We start from the raw sequence: 1238 nt of genomic DNA on the forward strand, positions 1-1238 counted from the left end.
TTCTAACTCACCTCAGATGTTGTTAGTATATGTCATCAATGCTTCCTTCCTTGCCAGGAATGGCGAAGAGTGGAAAGCGAGCCGAAGCGTGCTAAATCGGCGGCTTCTTCGGCGCGGTTGCATGGAGCCACACCAGCAGGGTCTGACGCGGGTGGCGGACCAGCTCCTGGACCGATGGGTGTCCCGCCACTCAGGCCAGGTCATCCCCAACCTCGAGCGGCAACTCTACCACTGGGGAATTCGCTGTACGTCTTCTCCACACGCAGATTTGTACCCATAGCATCAATATTTCGGTTGAAATAGGTTATAGATAGATTTCTGTAGTTTGCACGATTAAAGATTAATACTTTAAGCCTGGAAGGGTGGGTATATTTGCTAACGTGTATTTCTCCAGTCGTGTTGAAAGCAATTTTTTTCGTCTGACTGAATGTTCGCCATGAGGGTGTTCATCCCCTGATTAAAAGTAAATAAAATGCCTTTCCCTCGCTTATTCCCGTCATGGCAGACACCCGCCCTGCCCGTCCTCCGCATCATGGGCCGCGGAACTTTGTGGTCTGGGCAAGGCGCCCTCTTCTCCTGGTTATAAACAGATTTTTTAAAAATTTGTGTGCGCTCGGAAACATTATGAGAAGTGCGCGGCTGATGTGTTCATGTGTACGTGTTCTGTTTCTTAGTGCATGGGGTAATTATTCAATAGGAAATATTTGAACTCTAAAATATATTGCCTTAAAGTATGGTTCATTCTGGTTCTGACAGTTTTGGACTCATATTTACAGTGCTGTGGAAGGTAATTTTGGTACTGCTGTGTATGGCAATTTGCTTTTCATTACATCTGATGGATATTCGTCAAATAAATTTGTGAAGCATCCTTTCTGCTTTTAAGATACAAGGCAACCATACTTTCTCATAAATACTCCAAAGAAAGGGACCCTGAAAAAAGCATCACGCCCTTGCAGCTCTCGGCGCCATGGTCCTGGGCGGCAGGGCGACCCTCCTCGCCGACCAGTCCTCGCTCCTCGACAACTTCAGCGACGCCATCCACGGCATCTTCAAGCAGACGTGCGCCATGGGCACCTTTCCTCCCACGCTCGCCAGGAGGCTGAGGCTGCCCATGTGGGCGCGCTTCGCGGATTGCTTGGACCGAGCTCTAACTTATGGTGCGTATCAGGAGATCGGGCGAGAGAACTGAGGCTGTTCGCAGTGTACGCAAGGCGGACATCCATAATACATGCATGCAA

The 1238-nt window shown here is 49.1% G+C and overlaps 1 protein-coding gene across 1 annotated transcript in view; it reads left to right on the forward strand.

Annotated features, from left to right (window-relative positions):
• Window positions 1-1238, forward strand: part of LOC119585270 (cytochrome P450 315a1, mitochondrial-like) — a gene marked incomplete in the record, with an annotated part of 14558 nt that overhangs the window by 6002 nt on the left and 7318 nt on the right. The window contains 2 exon segments of the mRNA XM_037933945.1: window positions 58-245; window positions 957-1157. Of these exon segments, the coding sequence (XP_037789873.1) occupies window positions 58-245; window positions 957-1157 (389 nt within the window).

This window comes from Penaeus monodon, chromosome 19 (genome assembly GCF_015228065.2).
Source record: "Penaeus monodon isolate SGIC_2016 chromosome 19, NSTDA_Pmon_1, whole genome shotgun sequence".
NCBI classification, from domain to species: domain Eukaryota; kingdom Metazoa; phylum Arthropoda; class Malacostraca; order Decapoda; family Penaeidae; genus Penaeus; species Penaeus monodon.